This window comes from Ochotona princeps, chromosome 6 (assembly GCF_030435755.1).
Source record: "Ochotona princeps isolate mOchPri1 chromosome 6, mOchPri1.hap1, whole genome shotgun sequence".
NCBI lineage: Eukaryota > Metazoa > Chordata > Mammalia > Lagomorpha > Ochotonidae > Ochotona > Ochotona princeps.
This window is the reverse complement of record NC_080837.1, coordinates 31185871-31205022: the sequence shown is the minus strand read 5'-3', so window position 1 is coordinate 31205022 and position 19152 is coordinate 31185871. Positions and strand designations below refer to the sequence as shown.

Below are 19152 nucleotides of genomic sequence, written 5' to 3'. Positions count from 1 at the left end.
TGCCATCAGCGTGTATATGCACATGTAAGGATACAAATAATCTATACAACCACATCTCTAAACATATTTAAATGTAAATATCAGTTCATGTTCATTCTATATTAGAGCTAAGAAAAAAGACATATTAATATATTTTAAAGACTAGAAGTATACAGGGTTCAAAAATTCTTATGTCATTGTGGAAAGATGATGATGGTGGCTAATGGAAGAAAAATACACATTGTTCTTCTGTGTACAAACATCTAATCCCTTTTCTCACACAGTTCCCAGCAGCGAAGTTCAGTATGGAAAGCAAGCCACTGGTAAGAAATAAATATAAAACATAAAGGTCAAGTGGACAAAAGGAAGTATGATTTATTTTACACTAATAAGATCATTATATAGAATGGTGTGTGTGTGTGTGTGTGTGTGTGTGTGTGTGTGTGTTTTCAGTTCTGAGGTTCCCTAACTGATCTGGCTCCAAATTTTCATTCTACAGATATCTAGTTTCAACCACCTGGTTTTTTTGTTTTGTTTTTCTGTTAACTGACCCAGACTTCAAAGCATGGAGTGATTGTTTCAAAGCTAATGGGATATCTCACTGCCCCACTGATGTTCACACAGTTGTTTTCGGGGGCACCTACCTGTACAGGAGAAGCCATCACCTGTGTATCCTTCCTTACAGAGACAGCGGTAGGATCCCATGGTGTTTTTGCAGTCTGCATGCTGGCTGCACATGTGGGTACCATTGGAGCACTCATCCAGATCTTCAGGAAACAGGTTGCATCATGATTAGCCAAAAGTACGGCATTTAAAATCAGTAATACACAAATTAGACTTTACAGAACTAATATTCTTACATTAAAGTCAACACATGATACATTCATGATAAGCAATGTGTGTTATTTGTCAACTCACCAGTACACTTGACCCCATCTCCAATCCACCCAGGACTGCAGCTGCATTTGAAGCTTCCTGCCGTGTTGGTACATACAGCGTGTCTGCCACAGTTATGTGCTCCGATTTCACATTCATTGATGTCTGCAAAAACAGCCAGTGGTTTAGAGAATGTTCAATACAAATGTCCTTCTGCTTTCCAAAGTATGTGTGAACAGCTGACTTCCCTTCACACTTCCTACAATATACAGATAGCTTTAGTATCCACATATAAACTTGACATATATTGCACAATTTTGACTTTAGTTTTTAAAGCAGGAAAAATAATCTTTGCTTTCATTAGCTGTTTTTTTTTATTATAATGTAAGTCTGCTATCACTGCAAAGCAAAATGGACATTTTTCCAGCTTAAAACCTTAAAAAGTAGGTAGCCTTGTGTTTGATGGTATGCCAAAAATTCTCATGGTCATATGACTTTATTACAAATATTTTAATCAAGTCAATTATTTAGTAATGATATACAGTTTTCATGTCTCCTATGGACAAAGGAATAAAATGTTGGCAAACTAGAAAACTTCTGAATCGTATTCTATGTATCAAGCATATTTTATTCTTAATGTCAGAACATTTTATTATTTAATGATGCTTTAATTCTGTAAGTTTTATTTTAGATATTGATATTTCAAAATTGTTTCTTAAGCTAATGTGTGAAAAACACTTTCTCTAGATTCTAGGAGTCTGAGCACATTGGAGAGTCAAGCCTTCTGGAATATTTCATATTTCATGTAAAACTCAAGTCAATCCAGTAGGTGAATTTGTTAGAACAAGGAGTGTCAGATTAAAGTCACATTATTAAGGCTCAAAATCGTCCCAAGTTCTCTATTCACAAAATCAAATTCCAAGTTCAACCAAGGTAAATTCTATACTATAAAAGCGTTACACAAAATGCAATAACATGTTTTGTTTCCTGCAATGAATCCATTATATAATGACTTACTACTCATAATCAATTTTGTCATTAACTAGTAAGAACTCATAAATATATTAGCAGTCTATGGAAAAACCAGTATCAAATATACAGCCTGGGTCAAAAAGGGTAATTTTCATATACAAAATGCTGCAGGAATTTCCAGTAATCATTTGAGTAGTGGCAGAAAAAAGAAAGTGGGTAAGCAACTAATGTTTATCCTCTTGTGTATACAAGAAGCCCAATTTGCAAGTGTTTGGAAACATGCTGTTTGTCCAGCACTCCATTTAAAATGCTGCAAGGGTCCTGGGATCTTTGGCTTCCTCAGAACTTCCAGAGAAATTGCAAAATTAAATAATGGCAGAGTTCTCCTACTTAAAAATTTTGTAAAATTACTAACTGCCATAAATTAGAATCATGCCTGGAAGAACATCTTTAGTATTATAATATATTGTATAGGTGCATTTAGTATAACCTTGGCAGCCATATGAACCTATTGGGTTATTATGGCAGAACAAAGTGGACATATAACTTTAAAACTTGTGACTGGGAGCCTCCAACAACTGAATAATGGGGTCTGGCACATTCCAAGGAAATAAGGAAGAATGCCAATCCAAGAATAATTGTGGTGAATAGCCACCAAGATCCATGAAAGTCAGCCTTCCTATGCCCAATCTAACTTCACAGAACTTGAACAAATGTTCCCAAGCAAGCTGTGAACACATGTCTGTTCCTCTAATCATGACTCGCCTCAGAGGTAATAACACAAATTATCACTTGGGTGGAGCCCTGCCTTATTTTCCCTCTTTTATTTGTCACGATTTTTGGCAAATCCTTGCAAGCAGAAGTGGAGCCTCCAGAAGCTACAGAATTAGGAATTTTCCAAGTAGGAATCACTCAGAATTCCTCTCTCAGTCCTCGGGCTTCTCTGAGGAGGACAAGGTGGTCAGGCACCATGGTGAGCAGGGGACAGAGCCAGGACCACCTGGATCGTAGACCCACTCTCTACTCACTGGCATTCTCTCCCTTAACTTTACTTGAGTTCCTGTTTTTCATCACATCACGACTCCATCCTGAATCTTGCTTTGCAGATTTCTCTATAGGCTGGTGATATTAACAGACTCATAGTAATATCCAAAAACCCCTTCTGCTAAGCACAATTCTGTAATCTTGTTTTCAAAATTTGTAATGAGCAAAAGTGCCCTTATTTTCAATATGATTTTTACCTTCCATATGTAATCATACAATTAATAAAATTACCATTTTAAGAGTTCCCTTCTTTTTTATTCATTAATTATATACAAATATAAATTTTTAAATTCCAAAATATGTTTAATTTTGTTGTAATGCTTTAAGGATGAAAATAATTTGAGATAGTATATTATGTGCATTGCGGTACGAAGATGGAGTAACTCAGGAGCTAATTTACCATGCTCTGTTTCATGAATATTTGTGTAAGTCATGATCTCAGCACCTTGCACTGTCAGTAACTAACTAGTGAATTAATATGACTTAAAGTGGCCACAAAGAGTAAAGGCATTTCTGAATAAAAGGTTTTTGCAAGTATGCATCTAACCATTACTCAGTAATCAATGGCTTGACAGATCCAGGGTTAGGACTGTACTTCATTATAAAAGCAAACAGAAAGGGAACCGTAAGGTAAACAAGCAAACAAAAATGCTGTATTGAAGCACTCTTCAAAACTGTGAAGGAAATACAGCACCAGTTGCCAAGAACATCTCTTTCTGTACAAATGTTCTGTTTCCCTCACAAGTTTGCTCCAGACAGAAAAATCCTTTTTAAGATTAAGAATAAGCGTAAGCCAAGAAAAGCAAAGAAATTCAAATTTAAGGCTGACACTGCAACCTTCTTAACCCCATCAATCCTCTGTCACAATTCTTATACACACAGCTTCTTGGAAGGGCACGGGGTGGAGGGTTATATGGGTGAGCACAGGTTCAAGGTAAGCATCATCCCTGCTCCAAACCAATCTGCCATCTGACTGTACGCTTGTATTCTGAGCCTCGATTTACATTCACACAGGTAGAGGCTGTATCACCCACACAAACACCTGGTTTGCCACTAGCTGGGCATCTATCGTGTGCATCTTAATCTGGTAGGGCCAGTACACCGTGTAATCTACTGGATTAGGCATTGAAAAAGTGGGTGAAATAATGAATGGAGAAGCCAATTGTGAAGGCTACTTGGATTTCTTAATTTGGATCCAAATTTGAGCCAAGACTATTAACTGAACACCCATGGAGTTTTCATAGGCTGTCAGCCAGTGCGGAGGAATCATGGTGATAAGAAACTGGGAGGAAATGAGCACAAATTCTCACTGACTGCTGGTGGTTAAAGTATATACGTCCCAGGAATAAGACCCACTAGAAACATTTCTCATGTCAAAGAAATCAGATTAGTATGAGAAATGAAAATTACCCCAAAATATTATTTTAACTGAAAACAATCCTGATTTTTTTTCCCACTTAAGGCTATGTTTTATTTGCCAATAAACTGAGCACATGATGAGGGGTGGGTTCTCCCAAGTTAGCTCATGAAGGCCAAGACCCACCAAGGGTGGCATGTGGAAGGCACTCAGTGTTCCTTCCCCTAGTCACAACTGTGCGAAATGAACAGTGGACACCTGACTGTGGGTCATAGGAACGTTATAATCCAGTCCATTAGCCAAGGATAGAAGAGCTGTGTTGTAAGTTTCAAGCAAATGGACATTCTCTCTCCATTAAATCAAGCATTCCCCTTAGCAATGCACACAGTTTTGACAAAGCTGAAGGAGAAAAAAGAAATCTTAGCATCTGTGTGGGCTTGGGAATGTAAGTCAGTGGGTGGATTCTGAACACTGCTAAAGTTATTGGGGGAAAAACATGTTTATTTGTTAAAATGGAAACAATCAGTAATGACAAGGGAGCTGAAATATTTAGACAAAGCTGCAATGGAGCCCAGAGGACTTTTTTTTTTTTAGTTCTCATGAAACAAGTTTCTCTTTATGAAATAGAACACATAGTTTTATGATTTTTTTACAGGGTATTCATTTTTAAAAATCTGTCTATTTGCATGAATAAAATAGGCAGATCCATTTCCTTTTCCTATTATCAAAATACAGTTCCAAGTCTCTTCCTTGCTGTTTTCTGTTGTATGATTTGCTTATCCAATAATGGAAGAATATATATATATATATATATATACACACACACACACACACACACACACATATATATATATGTATATGTATATATTTATATTAGTAGCCCATAACATTCTAAAAACTTAACATGATCATCACCAAGGGTAACCTGGTAGTATTCTAAGTTGTGAATGACACTAATTTTAAAATAAAATCAGGCAATAAGAGCCTGAGTTATATGAGATTATAAAAACCTCTTGGCTCCAATTTTACAATCCTGTCTGTGAGTCTCCCCTACTCCTGGCCAGCACTAAGCAATTTCCAATCTGCTCTGATGTCCTTGCTTGCTAGGCAGTGTCCACTGAGGATTTTTGCTTCTTTTTCTTCTTTCTCTCTATTGCAGCCCTTACTTTCATGGGTCCTGGTAGTTTCTCACCCTGGGAAAACATTTGAGTCACTGCAGAAACATCCAGGTGATTTGTTCCTGACCATCCTTGAAAGAACTAGGGAGAAAATTCAAGGTTCTATTCCTTCCATAAGCCCACCAAATGCTTTGTTCCTATGCTATCAAAGGAGCCTCAGCAATTCCTTGTTTCCTACAATGCTAACTGGATTTTGTCAAATTGAAAAAAAGAGAATGTATCAGGCTTCAATCTGAAAGAACAGGAGGCAAATAATGCCCTCTGGAAGAAGAGGTCTTTTTTGATCACACATGACTTAATAAAAGGCTGCTGTTAGTAATATAGAATTGATGTCCTCTCATCTAACACAGTGCACAACTCTTGTCACCACAGCCATCATGCACAAACTCAGATATGAAAAACAAGCTTTCCATCACACAAAGTAAACTTTCTTTTTAAATTGATTTTGGGGGCCAAAATTTGTGAGGCCAGCATCACATTGCAGAATGACAGTTCATCACGGAGCTACCTGCCTTCCTCTTCATTCCTGCCAGGCCACCAGCTCCTACTAAGTCCTATATTTATATTATTTATGAAACCAAGACTAAAGCTTGAGCCATGGGCATACATAGCTAACACTGCTTGCCCATGAAGGCTCACCTGGGGGAGCTGAGAGCTTAAACACTACCACAGACCGCAAAGGACCCCTTGCTGAGCTTCAATGAGAGTGCACATAAAAGCATTCCAGCCTCAAGCTTCCTATCAGAATTTGTCAATTTTCTGCCATTTTTGAACCAATATTATTATCACTGCCATTATCCTATGTAAAAATAAAGTTGAAACTGCACACTTGCCATTAATAAATCTATGTTGCTATTTTCTTGAAATATGTTGATATAATTAAAAGGAAGCACTATAAATTGACCACATTTCCAGTCAGACAGTATTTTGATATTTAAAGCATAAAAGCTTGCTAAACTGGCTTTTATAACTAAAAGGTTTTTTTTGTAAAGAAATTTTATAGAAACCTAACTCTAGTTCACCACAGTCCCTATTATGTTTTTAATAATGTTACATGCCATAAAATTTGCATTAATATAAGCAATTATAGTAACATTGTGTTATTCCATCTACTTAACATCACCATCTCACATGTGAAATATCTACTAAATCCTTAAAAAAAAAATAAAGTGATTGCCAAAAGTAACATCTTTCATTTAGCATTTATTAGCATAATCTGCTACAAATATGTGAAAAGACCTTCCCAAGTGCTGTTTGAACAAGAAAACCAAATTTGCAAGTGATCATTACTTCCCAAGATTTGTTAAATCCCAAAAAAATAATAGTTCTTTTGGATAATTTAATAGTCAAAATTATTCATACTAAGGAACTGGAAGATGGTGAGAATCAATAAAATGAAATAATTGTATCATATGCTTCTTTACATAGCAATTTATGTAATAAGATCTTAAATGAAATGTTGGGAAAGTCTTGTTTCAATGAAGGGATGTAAATTTCACTACTTTGCTATGAAAATGTGATTTTTAATTAACAACCTATTTTATGCATAGTGGTAATTTAGTCAGTAGGTCTTTTCATCACAGAGAAAGAGGGGAAAAGGCCCTCAACTTGAATCCACAATAAGAGATGATAAATTTCAAACAAGTGGAAGCTAAATTAATGAAAAATGTTACACAGTTTGCTGTAGGGTGTAGTTAAGATGTTAACAGTTCTAAAACTTGTCTTAATCTTTCATTCTAGTAGTAGGCTCTTAACTACTTCACATATTATTCAATTTGAAACATACCTGTGCAGCCAGTTTTTCCTTTCTTGCCTGAGTAGCCCATGTCACAGTGGCAGATAAATGAGCCTTTTGTGTTTTCACAGGTTCCACTGAGGCAGATATTTGGATTCAAGTCACATTCATTGACATCTGCAACACACAGATGTTATTAGTGCAGGTAATCATGTGATGTCATTGAACACTTCTCCTGAAGATTAAAAATAACTGACACATTAGAAAAGGGAAATGTCCTTGTTTAGAAGAATGTTCTCAACTCACATTTGCTTTCTGTATTGCTTGCTAATCATGTGGACTGGTTTTTTTTCCTGACTCACCAATAACATGCCAGGTAATCAAATACATTAACATATTGATTCCAGGCAGAACATAGAGTCCATTTAAATGTCAGTCTAGACATTCTAAAATGGAATATTCCAGTACATGACAAACATTTTAGTTCTGTATGCATCAAGCTAATGATTTTGTTCTCCTATTTTAAAACAAATGACAAATGAACTGGCGTAAGGCAAATAGTTACAATCTTCATTTCTTTCCTGAGCTGAAAGAAAGTTAATAATACTCCATTTTGCTTTCTACAACCTCACAAATTTTTAGTAAAGATTTCAGAAGATAGAGTGATAAAATCTAAATATAATGCATTATAGACTCTCAATCTGACCAGAGTAGAATAACACAGGCTTGAAATAACTTTCTCAGCTAAAACAACTTAACCAAATGAACAATAGGTAAGAATAAAAAACATGGATTTTCTAGAGACTAGCAAACAAAAGACAACAATACCTGAAAGAAATGAAAAATGAAAGAAAACAAACTAGGTGAACTTATATTTGCTCCAGATTACTCTCTGGGGGCAGTTTTTAGTTCACAGCAGAGGGAGGAGACTTCCAGGTGGATTAGGCAATGTCTCTGAGCTCTGGAAATGAACCTGCCATCCTGGGAGCCCATGATGGCCAGGGCTCATACAGCAGAGAAAAGGACAGAAGAGAGCTGCATGGAACATTCCAGAGATTTGCATTAGGTTACCCCCAAATATTTAGACGAGTAGTGATCTGCACATTCATGTGGGGAAACAAACTATTTGAGCCTGGGGAATGCACTGCCCAAACAAATTACCAAAGATAATCTTCAAAGTTCACTGAAGGCCTGGAGCTTTGCCCGTTCCCACCAACCAGGCTGGAAAAATCCGATAATTCACAGAGAATTGGATAGAGTATCCTGAAAGGCCTTGCCTCAGTAATGGAGCAAAAAATTAGCTCCTTAACAGCTTCAAAGAAAACTCTGAGGATCACTCTGTTCCTAGTAATTCAACTGTGCTGCAGAACAGAGCTCAAGAATGTTTCTAGGAACATGAAAATATGTGCCACCTAGTGAGGTAAAATTTACAATGTCTGGCATCCAACCAAAATTCAGACATTCAGTAAAGCAGGACAATATGAACCATACTGAGGAAGAAAGCCAATTTACTGAATGAATGAAGAAACAGTGTGATAGAATTAGATGAGGACATAAAATAGTGGCTACAACTATATTCCTTGTGCTCAAAAGACTAGTGAAATGATTTGACATACATATTAAACAGACAAAAAGATACAAAAAATCCAAATCAAACTCTTAGAGATAAAAGCCACAATGTCTGAGAAACAAGATATAATGGATGAGGTTAAAGCAGTTAATTATTGCAGCATTAAAGTTTAACAAATTTGAAGGGATAGCAACAGAAACTATCCAAAACAATTATGATCAATCACACAGTGTACTGCATTTTCATCAAGACTAGTTTTACCTCAGTCAACCATTTTAATGCCCAAACTCTAAGTGTACAGACACAGTGGATAGACATAAAAGATACAGTCCCATGGAGCTGACCAATTATTAGCTCAAACCTACATATCACAGTTGCACAGAAGTTGTTCTTTCAATGCTGGCTTTAAAATATAAGCATTCTAACAAAAAATAGCCATATGTTTTTCATGGGCTCTATCAACTAGGCAAACTAACATTTATATAATTTAGCAATATTTACAAATAACCAGGCAAGTTGGAAAGTTTGTCCTCTTTGCTTACCAACACATGTTTTCATGTCCTCTGATGCCATGAATCCATCGAAACACAAGCATCTGTACTCTCCAGGTATGTTCGTGCACTGGCCACCATCACAGATATTGGGGTTATCTTCACACTCATCAATGTCTACAAAGAACAAAACCAACAGCCACAAGTTGTTGATATTGGGTCCATAATTCAGTAAGAAAACATGAGCTGACTCAAATCAAATAAACTCAGCCATCTTGCACAAGAATACTGTCTCTCAAATCCAAATGAAGCTTTATAAAAAAAATTATCCTGTCAGGTTATCCTGTGTAAAAAAGCAGAGAACCATTTTCAAGATTCACACACACTTTCCAGAATCAAGGTCTTTAAGCATTAAAAAGTCAAGTACTAAAAAGTTCCTCTCACGTGAATTTATCATTCAAAAATGATTATGAACTTGTTTTTCTCCTTATCAAATTATAAATGTATAAGCCTATCATCTTCTGTTTTACAGATGTTTTAGGTGGAAATTACTTTACATTAAGCATACCTACTTACATGCACTTTCAGTAAAAAACATTTAACATTTAATTTGTATAGCCCAGTTTGTATCTAGAGATTTTAGGAATATTTTTCTAGGTCAGGTGGAAAACACTTTCCTCTTTAACCTAAGCCCAGATTAAACCTTTGTTGTTCACTTTACTTCTCATCTCTAGCTGGCTTCATGTCTCTTCCAGCTCAGGGTGACACAGTATGAATTCTAATATAGACAGGTAAGTCTCTTATTTCCGTATAGATGTAGCACTTTTGAACAGCTTGTGAAGCTACAGATTACAAAAACCCACACCTATTGTTTCTGATGCATTTGAGCTGGAATGAAGCCTGAGATTTTGATTCTTAGGAATTCTCAGGTGAGGCTGATGCTGTTGATCCAAGAAATATGCCCAATGTAGCAGTTAATTATGCCCCAAATTAAACTCTTCAAAATTTTAATCAAAGAGGAAAATATATTTTATATTCTAGTTATTGTATGGCAATTACTCTTCAAATCTTCTACATAGGCAGCCGTAATGCCATGTTATGAAGAGTCTGAAGCTAAGTATACTGATCAAGAAAGCACAGTTAGCATACGTCACAAACAAGGATTTGAACCCAGCATTGTCTGACTCCAAAGCCTCAGCCCTGAACCGCTCTCCTTAGGGATCTGCTATTGATGATTCTAACAGAGGCTAAAATCTACTCACCAGTACATGATCTCTGGTCAGGCATCAGTGCGAATCCTTGCTGACAGCTGCATTCATAACTGCCCTCAGAGTTTGTGCAGAAGGTTTCACAGCCACCATTCATGATGCTGCATTCATCAATGTCTAAAAGAAATGAAGATAACATCACCTTCTGGTACAGCCTTCGAAAAAGCATGGTGAAATTTAATTGTCATTGAGAGGAAGAATCATTGAGAGGCGATACGGCCATGAGAGCCCCAGCCTTGTGGGTGGGATGGATGACGGGATTAAGAGTAAAGCTCAGCCTCACTTTGCTCTTTCTCACCCTCTTGTCTTATACCACACGATGATGCAGCAAGAGAGCTCATGCTAGATGCTGGCACATTGATATTGGACTACTGAACATTCAGAATTATGAGCTAATACATTTCAGGCATTTTATAATAGCAGGACAAAATGAACTGAGATGCCGTCTTCTATTCTATGATCATCACACATGTTAAAATTTCCAGGCATAGGCCAAGTAAAGCTTAAAAAAATCCTAGGGTAACTAGAATTACCTCAACAAAGACTAACTATACACCTATGATCTGCTAAAGGTGAGAATCCAACAGTCAATGACTTTGTGGCCACATTGACGCTGGAGAGACAAGTAAACAATTACACAATTTGTGGTGTAACACTGCCAGTGCAGAAGTACTGTGTTAGGATCAGAGACACATGGGTGAATTTCTTTTGATTTAGTTATAAACACGAAATTCAATCTGATTGGCTGAAGTTTCACTTTTTTTTTCAAGAACCTGAGTTGGAGTTCTGAGCTGTCCTGGGCCATGTTTCAGAAGAATTCGGGCTTATTTATGGTTTTGAGTGGAAACCATGTGAGACTTGGCAGTTCCACATGGTATACACCCCAAACCAGACAAAAACTGGCAGTTTCTACAAAGTTTCACTTTGACGTTGGACACAATAAAGCCACAGGGTTTTTTGTGCCACTCTTCACAGCATGACTAAATCTACAGAGGACCAACCACAAAGCCTAATGCTTGTCCCACAGAAACCCATCTTTAAGGACTGCCAGACATGGCCTCTGCTCCAACATAAGATACAAGAATTCCATCATGCACTGTACAACAGCCATTCTTTGAGATCTTCTAGCTCCTTTAAACTACCTATCAACAGAGATTTCACCCTATGCTTTCTGTTCTTACAAGCAATCACCCTGCATTTTATTCCAGTGATTACCTGTTAGCTATCGTTGGCTAATGCATCTTGCTATTTATACATGAGCATACACAAAGCATATGCCTCTTATCTTTACTCAAAACAGCATGGGTTAAATTATATTTGTTAGAGCTAAAAATTTCTATAGCATTTTATCTGCTTCTGTAGACAATGGAGGTGAGAAAAAGAAAAGCATTTTACTTACAGGCAAACAGGAAAGATAGAGTAAAAGTAATGAGTGATGAAAACAGAATTCATAATGCATTGCTTGGGCATTTTTTAGAAAGCAACTAAACAAAAGAAAGCACGAAACATAAAACTAAATATAAAACTTACCCACACAAAACAGCCTGTCGGGAGTCGAATGATAACCAGGGTTGCAGGCACATTGATATTTCCCCATGAGGTTCACACAGCGGCCATTGGGGCAGAGGTTTGCGCTCAGCTCACACTCGTTGATGTCTGTTTAGAGTAGGAGGAGCAAATACATGAGCATAAGCTTCTGACTGCAGCACAGATGTGGGTCAAACGACTGACCCACTGCCAGCAGTCTGAGTCTCCCACTTACCGACACATGCAGATATGTTGGGGGCCAGCTGATGACCAGGCGGGCACTCACAGCGGTAACTTCCCTCTGTGTTTATACACACACCTCCTCGGCATAGGAGAGGGTCTCTCTGACACTCATCAATATCTGCAAAGTGGAAATGGTGCATGCTGAAGGTATTGGTGGCATTCTGATCCACTCCACCAAGGTGGGGTACCCATTCCCTAGGTGCTTGAAGTCTTAGCTGTGAAGGATTTTCAGGCTCCCTTATGAACACTCTCACCTCTCTCCATTCCCTCAAATATGCCCAGAGGTGACTGGCTATACCCTTCTCCCATGGCCAACAATCTGTTGATGTGACATGGGAATACTGAGCCTTGATCTCTCTGTCACAGGGAAGGACAACCCTCAGAGCTCCCTGTGGAATCTGAGGAATGCTGAAAGGCAGTCCAACTCTCAGCTTATTTTTTTCCTTTTCATTAACCTTCTTTCCTCTTTTCCCAACAGATGCCTCCTGAGAGCACACTCTCTCAAAAACAAGAGAAACTGAATTGATACCCGCTTTTACAAGAATCCCCACTTCAGAATTTATTTCCAGGGAACTTAACCAAAGGCAACCAGCTTCCTCTGTCTCCTGTCCTGATAATGCTAGACAGAAACCTTCTCCTGGGGCTTCTATAGCTTGTTCCTGAAAGGTTGACCCTACCCTGGGTTGACTCTCTCAGGAGATAAGCTCATCTCCCGAGGACCAATAGCTGATCTCCACGGTCCCCCACAGTTTGACAACAGGAATTTCGTCATTCTATTGGCATGTCAGTCTCTTTCTGCTGTGGTTAGACTACTACTGACTCACTAGGCACTCTGGGGCAGCAGTGAGAACCTGGGACACAGGTTACACATTCTCAAGCTTCTGGAATGGTTTTCTGCCAGTTTTGACCAAATGACCAGAAACTCACCCATGCAGTTCTTCATCATCATGAATCCACTTTCGTAACCTTCGTCACACTTGCACTCGAAGTCCCCAGGGGTGTTCACACATTGACCTCGACCACAGAGGTCTGGAGATATGCGACATTCATCAATGTCTGCACAAAAAGAGCAAGTGGAGCAAATGAAGGTCAGGATTGACTTAATTCTGGTAGCAACACAGTGAAGATAAGGAATATCAAAGGACAGCGTCTTCCCTGCTCTTGAAGGCCCATTCACTCACCTGTGCAGTTCCTTTCCTCAGAATCAAGCGCAAAACCGCTGTCGCATCTGCACTTAAAGCTGCCAATGGTGTTTCTGCACTTGCCATGGGTGCAGAGGCTGGGTATCATCTTGCACTCATTGATATCTGCAAGAAAAAGAAAATGTGGGGGAAAGTGTATGAGCAAAAAATTCAGAGGACTTGGTGTCCACCATTTGCAGGGTCTTGGTTTAAGGCCTTTGTAATACTTTTTCAAATAACTGATCTATGAGAAAAAGGACTTTGTAAACATTTCCAGCCATTTTAATATCTACATTTTCAAAAGCAGCATTAGAGAAGCAAAGAGAACATTTACTTGGACTGCTAGGGTCTAGCACACTGCTTAATACATAAGAAAATGAAAAAAAAAAACTATTTCTAAATGACTAGTGTCCATCCAGAAGACACTTAGAATAGATTGCCTCCATAGCAAAAATTATTTGTATAGCAAAATGAAATAATCATTTAATTACTTTTCAGGATTAGAGAGGTCTAAAGAGTCTTATAAGAACTTCCAATATGTATTTTACAATGTAAATTATTTGCACTAATTTAGGAGATATTTTCTCAATATCATATGCCATTAAGGCTTATGAACATAGTTTTTTGTACATCAGAAGACTCTGCCAATATGCAACATGTGAGCTCAGCTGCTCCTTCTGGAGGTCGTTCAAAAGCAACAGGCACACAGGTTCGTTTCAACATGCCGAGACACATGGAACTGGCAGATCAAATCTCAGGAACATCAGGAATTCAGTTGCAAGGGATGGCCACAGCCTTAGGGAAGGCCAACTATTCAAAGTCCTTTCGCTTATGTTTAAGAGACATTGAAAACAGCCATCTAGAGAATGTCTCTGCTGGGAGAACAATTTTAGCCTGTGGGATTTCTGGAATGAAATACTCAGTAAAATCAATAACCGTCTATATATTTTGTACATCTATATAAATAAAATCATATTGATATGTTCATTTTCCATTTTCATAAGTTGATTCAGACATGAAGTAATTAGAACCACGCTGACATGAAAGACTCCAGGCAAAACAGACTGAGCAGAACACATGAAAACCACACAGGAACACAAGCTAAGGCCACTCCATGTTACTAGAACTCTGAGCAACCAATCACTGACAAGGCTTTACCTTTGAAGAAAGGTTTCCCATTTGTAATTTCCTTTGTGGCAAAGCCAGGTCCTCTGGGACAGAGCTCCTCGTATTCAGGGGTGTTTCTCAAAGGACACTCCTCGCATTCCTCGGTCCCCCAGGCTGCCCCCACGGAGCAGCAGCAGGCATCCATGCGGTGGCGGCCGGTGACAGGCAGTGTGCACTCCTCATCGTCGTATCTCAGGTAGCAGGTTTCCAGGCGGATGTCTGTCCCAAGGAACAGAGTGGGGATGAAGAGAGCTGCTATTTTCTCTGCCCCAACTACCAATTTTTCTTAGGCAAATATGACAAACACAGCAACTGAGACACTTACTAAATGGGATTCAGTGACTATATGGGGAGCATTCTTGCCTAATACACACTCACTTCTTTCTGTTAGTCCTTGTTTGCATCTCCTACTGATGGGATGACAGCATAGGAGGAGCAGCATGAAAAGAATTCCCATGGTGCTTTATTCAGGGGAGCCCTTTCCCTGGAAAGACATGCCTACCACCCCTGCCTGCACCTCAGCTGCTTCTCTCGAGGGAAAACCAAACTAGGCTCAGTCACCGGCTTTCCCGTCACATCTTACTGATTTTTGGAGAGAGGAATGGTTAACTTCAGAATGAGGACTCACCTACTTCAGATTAAAGATGAAAAAAAAAATCCACTCTTTAAATTTATGTGATTATTTGCACAGTTTTTGGGATACACAGGGATGCTTGCAGCCCCACTCCCCAAAGTGATGGGATGTGAATGAAGAGTAGAAACACTAATCCAGGGGTCAGAGGACCTGCAGGTTGGTTGTATTGTGCAACAAAGTTGCTTGTCTTGGACCAATTGGTATCCCTTAGCCTGAATCTCTGGATATGTTACATGATGTTACATCTTCCCTCAGGAGATGTGAGTTTCAGTGAGATTTTGCATCTGAAAATGATAAAAGTATTCAAACACGCAAGACCTATCTTACTTCTCTTTCTCCTCCCCAATGAGGTCGGTAATCATTCCTCTAGGTACATGAGCATCCACTAACGTTAGTAACTTCCTGGAAAACTTTACACAGGTTGCCTACAATAGAATGGATATTATTTAAATGAATCCTAAATTAAACACTGGAGTTTCTTTCAACTCAAGAACCTGGAAGAAGGTTTCTATTCAGTGTTGACTCCTCCTAGACAAAGAAACTGATTCAGAATGTGATTAACTGACTGTTTTAGCTACAAAGACTTTGGTTTTCAAATTGTCTTTTCCATCCTACATTGCTTGCACTACAAGCCACATCCAGTAGTTAGTTGTAATTTGTAACTGATACAAATCTCTACACTGCACATCATTCTTTAACCACCTGTAAGAGGTTTTCACCAAGCTTCTTTTGAGAGTGATGCAGTTTCAGTTACACAGTATAGGTGAGCATCACTGCCAGGGTCATGGACTCAGAAACCACAAGTTCAAGGGTCCAGTGGATATGCTCCTGGCCATCAAAATCATAGTGGTAACATAAGAAGCAGTCTTTCAGACTCCACGAGCATGACTATAAATGATCCATTATAAGGACTTAGGATTCTAAAGTCCATGTATTAGAGCTCTACTTTATAGTCTAGTGTTCTTTTCCACTTCCTAGGGAAGAGGTTGCAGGCCTTAGGTTCTAGCAATTGCTACAGAGAATCCAAGCATGGCTGGCAAAGCCAATAGTTGCAGGCTCTTCCGGGTTCACTGCACAGCAACATTTTATCTTCTAATACCCAAAGGTGTTTCCTGCTAGGACCTATCTTCTTCAGTCAACAGAAGGGATGTCTAGAAGAGCAGGTGCCGGAGCATCCCATTACATACTAATGTTGTTCAGCTCTACTCCCACCTTGTATTCTGTAGTACAAGTTGTCTGAGTACCCATTTAGGACCTCTGGCGTAACAATTGATGGTAGTCATTAAAGAAAGTCACATAATAATAAAGGATTAAAACTTCTTGTGACCTTGCTCTGTATGCTTCTAAAGAATGAATACAAAGCTCAGTTAGGAATGTTATTTGTCCAGGAATTCACTATGGATCCTAAGACACATGCTGAGTTTTGGAATGTGTGTCTATACATGGAATCAACTGCCCAACGACATCGCTACTGAGTTTTAATGACCTTTCAGACATGACCAGCAGAAAAAAAAATCAGGAGTTCAGTATTTACCAAGGCAGATCCTTCCTGTGGCATCCAAAGTCATTCCATTAGGGCACTGACACTTGAAGGAGCCCCTAGTGTTCACACACAGGCCATTTTTGCATACTCCTGGAAACACTTCACACTCATCGATATCTAGAAAATGTTTAAAATCATTAACTTATCTGTAAAATAACTGCCATTATTCCACTATTAAATTCATAATTACTGTCACAACACAAAGGCCAATTTGAACACAATTTATCTCTATGTAGAAACAAAATTTCTTCTCCAAATAATTCATGTAGTATTTCTGGGGTACCTGAAAAAGAAACTTGACTGAGCCTACCCATTACTAACTATACAGAGTTTCCCCATCCATCTCAGGATACAACTTTTAAGTTGGACAGGGAGCAGGTGTGAATTCTTGGAACAGCTCTGCTTGCTGTGGACATCTCAGATAAGCTTCCCAGGAGACTATGTAATTAGCTTTATGAGATCAGATGCCTGGAAATAAATGGAGAAACAGAAACCTAGTCTTTCAAACTGGCAAAGAATAAATGCCTTGAGGGTGAACTTATAAAAAGATCAATCTGAGAATAAGTGGGCCAGTCAAGCGTTTCTTGCGAGAAATGCTAAGAAGTCCCAGCACAGGGATTCTGAGTTCTTGCTTAGCAATGGTCTCAGACCGCTTGATCAGTGCCTTGGTGGTCCCAGCTGGAGAAGAATCAAAAGATCTTACGTTCATTCATCTGCCTGATTGCTCTCAAACGTACCAATCCTCTCCAGTTTGCTTAGTGAAGAGCAACATGTTCTCTGCACTTAATTTTGGAAAAATATTCACCATCAAGTTAATCCAAAGAAAAGCACATTACTTGCTAATGCCAAGACAGAGAGAGCATTAGTTAAGAAGCTCAAATATACTATGTCTCTATTTATAATAAATAACTTTCCAGGCCAGAAACATGAAGGTGTTTTTTCCCCTAAATCTTTCCTTGGAAGAGACAGATATAAATGAGGGTAGGCAGTACAGGTTTCACCTTTCTGGGTTGTTGTGGTACTTATGCCCCAAAATGTGTTGCTGAGATCAAGTCAGATATTAACAGTGGGTCTGGACCAGAGAAGGTCCAAAGGACTCCGTCATCATTTGGAAAGCAAGATCTAGGGTGGGGTTTGAGTGTTCCTCTTTGTTTTAACAGAAAAAAACCCCACTGTATTTCAACCCACATATGGGACTAATTGCTGTTTTTAAAATTTTTCAGCTGCTGTGTCATGTCAGGTTGTGTTAGTCACCATGATCTATGTCTACTTGTGACTCCGTGAGAAACAGCCACAGCAACTGGAGAGAATCCACGTACACATTCAACAAAGGGGCAACACAGTCAAGTCTTCCAAATTGTCCATTACCATGAAACAAACAAACAAACAAAACCCCATGGCAAACGAAGAAAAATGTAAATTTTACAGTCTCATGAAAACTTTGCTTTTTTCTTTTGGTAGATAATTAGCACTTTGGAAGTGCAATTGCTCTAAACTGCAGTTAGCCTAAAATATATTCCACCATCCTGTCCTTTGGTCGTAGTCATCTGATACTGGCAATAGCACAGACATGCTTGTGAAATTAATATCTGTCTGTTCTGCAGTTCTCATTATTTCTTCTTAATACTGCATATTTCTCACCATGAAGCTACATGAGCATTTTAACCAGTCAAAATTAACACGAGCATTCTTCATGCACACAGAAGTGTCTGATCTATAAATAATCGGAAATACCTTCACATTGTGTTCCTTTAATTCTTGAATATCCTTTACCACATATGGGATCTATGAAAAACAAAACAAATTTGAGATAACAATATCCAGATTTGGTACTTATGACATAGTGTAAAAAACATGAAACTAGATCTGGAACATGAATTAGACTTTGTTGCTATGAATAAGCATGAGATAAAGTGTTTTGGAGGTTGCATAGGTGAGAAAGAATAATAATGAAATGTTTCCTCAGATACAGTACAATTCCCAAAAGATATCCTAGAAGATACATAATTACATCACAGATCTTGCAAAGGTGACAGCTTAAGAGAGAAAATCAATATAGACTTCTCTCTTACTGTTACCCTGCAAATTGGAATTATACTGTAGGATTACTGTGAAAGGAATATGGAAAAATGCAGTCTAGCATTTGAACAGCTTATGCCCTGCAGCATTCACACCAAATAAACTCACACATTTATATATCTACACATTCAACCAGCAAAGCTGTGAGCAAGGCTCTTAAACCTTAGCATCGCAGAGCATGAGAAGCTCATCAGCAATCCTTCAAGAGGTTAGTTAAGGAGCAGTAGCTCCTTTACATCAATTAGTTTGTGGGAAGAGCACACATTTGTATAAAAAGCTAAGGACTCCTAACCACCAGGTTCCTAACC

At 38.5% G+C, this 19152-nt stretch overlaps 1 protein-coding gene across 2 annotated transcripts in view; it reads right to left on the bottom strand.

Annotated features, from left to right (window-relative positions):
• The window catches only part of FBN1 (fibrillin 1), a 227834-nt gene that overhangs the window by 57519 nt on the left and 151163 nt on the right, over window positions 1–19152 (bottom strand). For both annotated transcript variants that reach the window (XM_058665887.1, XM_004578093.4), the window contains 12 exons: window positions 18500–18550; window positions 16757–16882; window positions 14580–14807; window positions 13422–13547; window positions 13168–13296; window positions 12233–12358; window positions 12001–12126; window positions 10465–10587; window positions 9254–9379; window positions 7193–7318; window positions 898–1020; window positions 624–746 (listed from right to left, as the gene is read on the bottom strand). In XM_058665887.1, the coding sequence (XP_058521870.1) occupies window positions 624–746; window positions 898–1020; window positions 7193–7318; window positions 9254–9379; window positions 10465–10587; window positions 12001–12126; window positions 12233–12358; window positions 13168–13296; window positions 13422–13547; window positions 14580–14807; window positions 16757–16882; window positions 18500–18550 (1533 nt within the window). The remainder of the gene's footprint in view (window positions 1–623; window positions 747–897; window positions 1021–7192; window positions 7319–9253; window positions 9380–10464; window positions 10588–12000; window positions 12127–12232; window positions 12359–13167; window positions 13297–13421; window positions 13548–14579; window positions 14808–16756; window positions 16883–18499; window positions 18551–19152) is intronic.